The 1,181-nt window shown below is 32.9% G+C and overlaps 1 protein-coding gene across 1 annotated transcript; it reads left to right on the top strand.

Annotated features, from left to right (window-relative positions):
* Positions 1-6: 6 nt before the first annotated feature.
* LOC116351072 (pentatricopeptide repeat-containing protein 2, mitochondrial-like) lies at positions 7-1,145 on the top strand. The gene is made up of 4 exons (XM_031783121.1): positions 7-294; positions 359-702; positions 769-966; positions 1,035-1,145. The coding sequence occupies exons 1-4, from the start codon at positions 243-245 to the stop codon at positions 1,143-1,145; spliced, it is 705 nt and encodes a 234-aa protein (XP_031638981.1). The 5' UTR covers positions 7-242.
* The last annotated feature ends 36 nt before the right edge of the window (positions 1,146-1,181 follow it).

Genomic DNA, 1,181 nt, shown 5'->3' with positions numbered 1-1,181 from the left:
AAATTGCATTTTTATTCAAATAAAAAGTTAAATTTTTCATTAAATGGATGACATTTTTCATGTCTATTTAAAAAAAACATGGACGAGATTTATTAGCATGCATTGCAGCACTCCTCAATATAAATGGTTTTTATCGATAATGCAGTATTAAAATAAGAAGAAGAAAAACACAATATATACCTATAAAATAAAATTAAAAATACTAGAAATACTTTGTTTCTTGAATAGTCGTATTTATAACGATGATATTAAATTATTTGCGGATTTTCGGGCATTCAATACATCAAAATGCTTGTAAGTATTGAATGAGGTATTCAAGTATCATTTAAAGCTAATGCGATTTCGTTGTAATTCATAGTAACGGTGTGTTCAACGAGGAAATTATTTACAAAAGAGTTTTTAAGGGTAACTGAATTTGAATCACAGCGATTGAAAACCCGGAAATTCGTTCAACCGGATACAGTGGTGGAAACCATTGAATTCCAACTAAGGGCCAAAAATAGGGAAGAGCTAATTAAAAGTTTTAAACCATGGATTCATGTGATAGATAGGTCACAATGCAAGGAACACTTTTCCTTGCTGATGAAGTGCTTACTATTCCTTCGTGATAATCCGCATCCTGATCCACCTAAAAATTTTAACTTTGGACCAGTTGTAATGCGAATGTTTCATTCGCTAAATATGTCGCAAGAAGCAATAAACGTAAATTATGAAATAGAACTTTTATTGACGTACTGAATTATTAACTACTTCTTACTTATTCATTAGATCGCTCACAATTTTGAAACTGCGGACTTATTTGATGACGCTACTTCTCCAATAATTTTATGCGATTTACTCTTCAACAATGGCATGTACAACGAAGTGCTACGAGTAGTTCAGAGAAACGAGGCAATGAACGAAAAGAGAGACATGAAGACAACACGTCTTTTAAACTGCATCACGTTTGCCACATGCTATAAATTGGTAAGAATTCAAAGACTAACATTTGGCTGTGCCAAATAGTAATTCAATATTGCCTTCACGTTTTATAGAATACACAAGACCATTTTTCGTTCGCTTTGGAGATATGGAACAAATCAGTTAAGGAAAATCAACACTCGCAAGCTATTAATTTCTTGTGTATGAACGCAGTTAACCCTTAACCGCACAGGCTAAAACAGTAACGTAAGCGCACAGGT

This window comes from Contarinia nasturtii, unplaced genomic scaffold (assembly GCF_009176525.2).
Source record: "Contarinia nasturtii isolate CC-2019 unplaced genomic scaffold, AAFC_CNas_1.1 Cnas_scaffold_4640, whole genome shotgun sequence".
Lineage (NCBI taxonomy): Eukaryota > Metazoa > Arthropoda > Insecta > Diptera > Cecidomyiidae > Contarinia > Contarinia nasturtii.
Note: the sequence above shows the minus strand (reverse complement) of the source record. Positions and strands in the feature narration are given on the sequence as shown.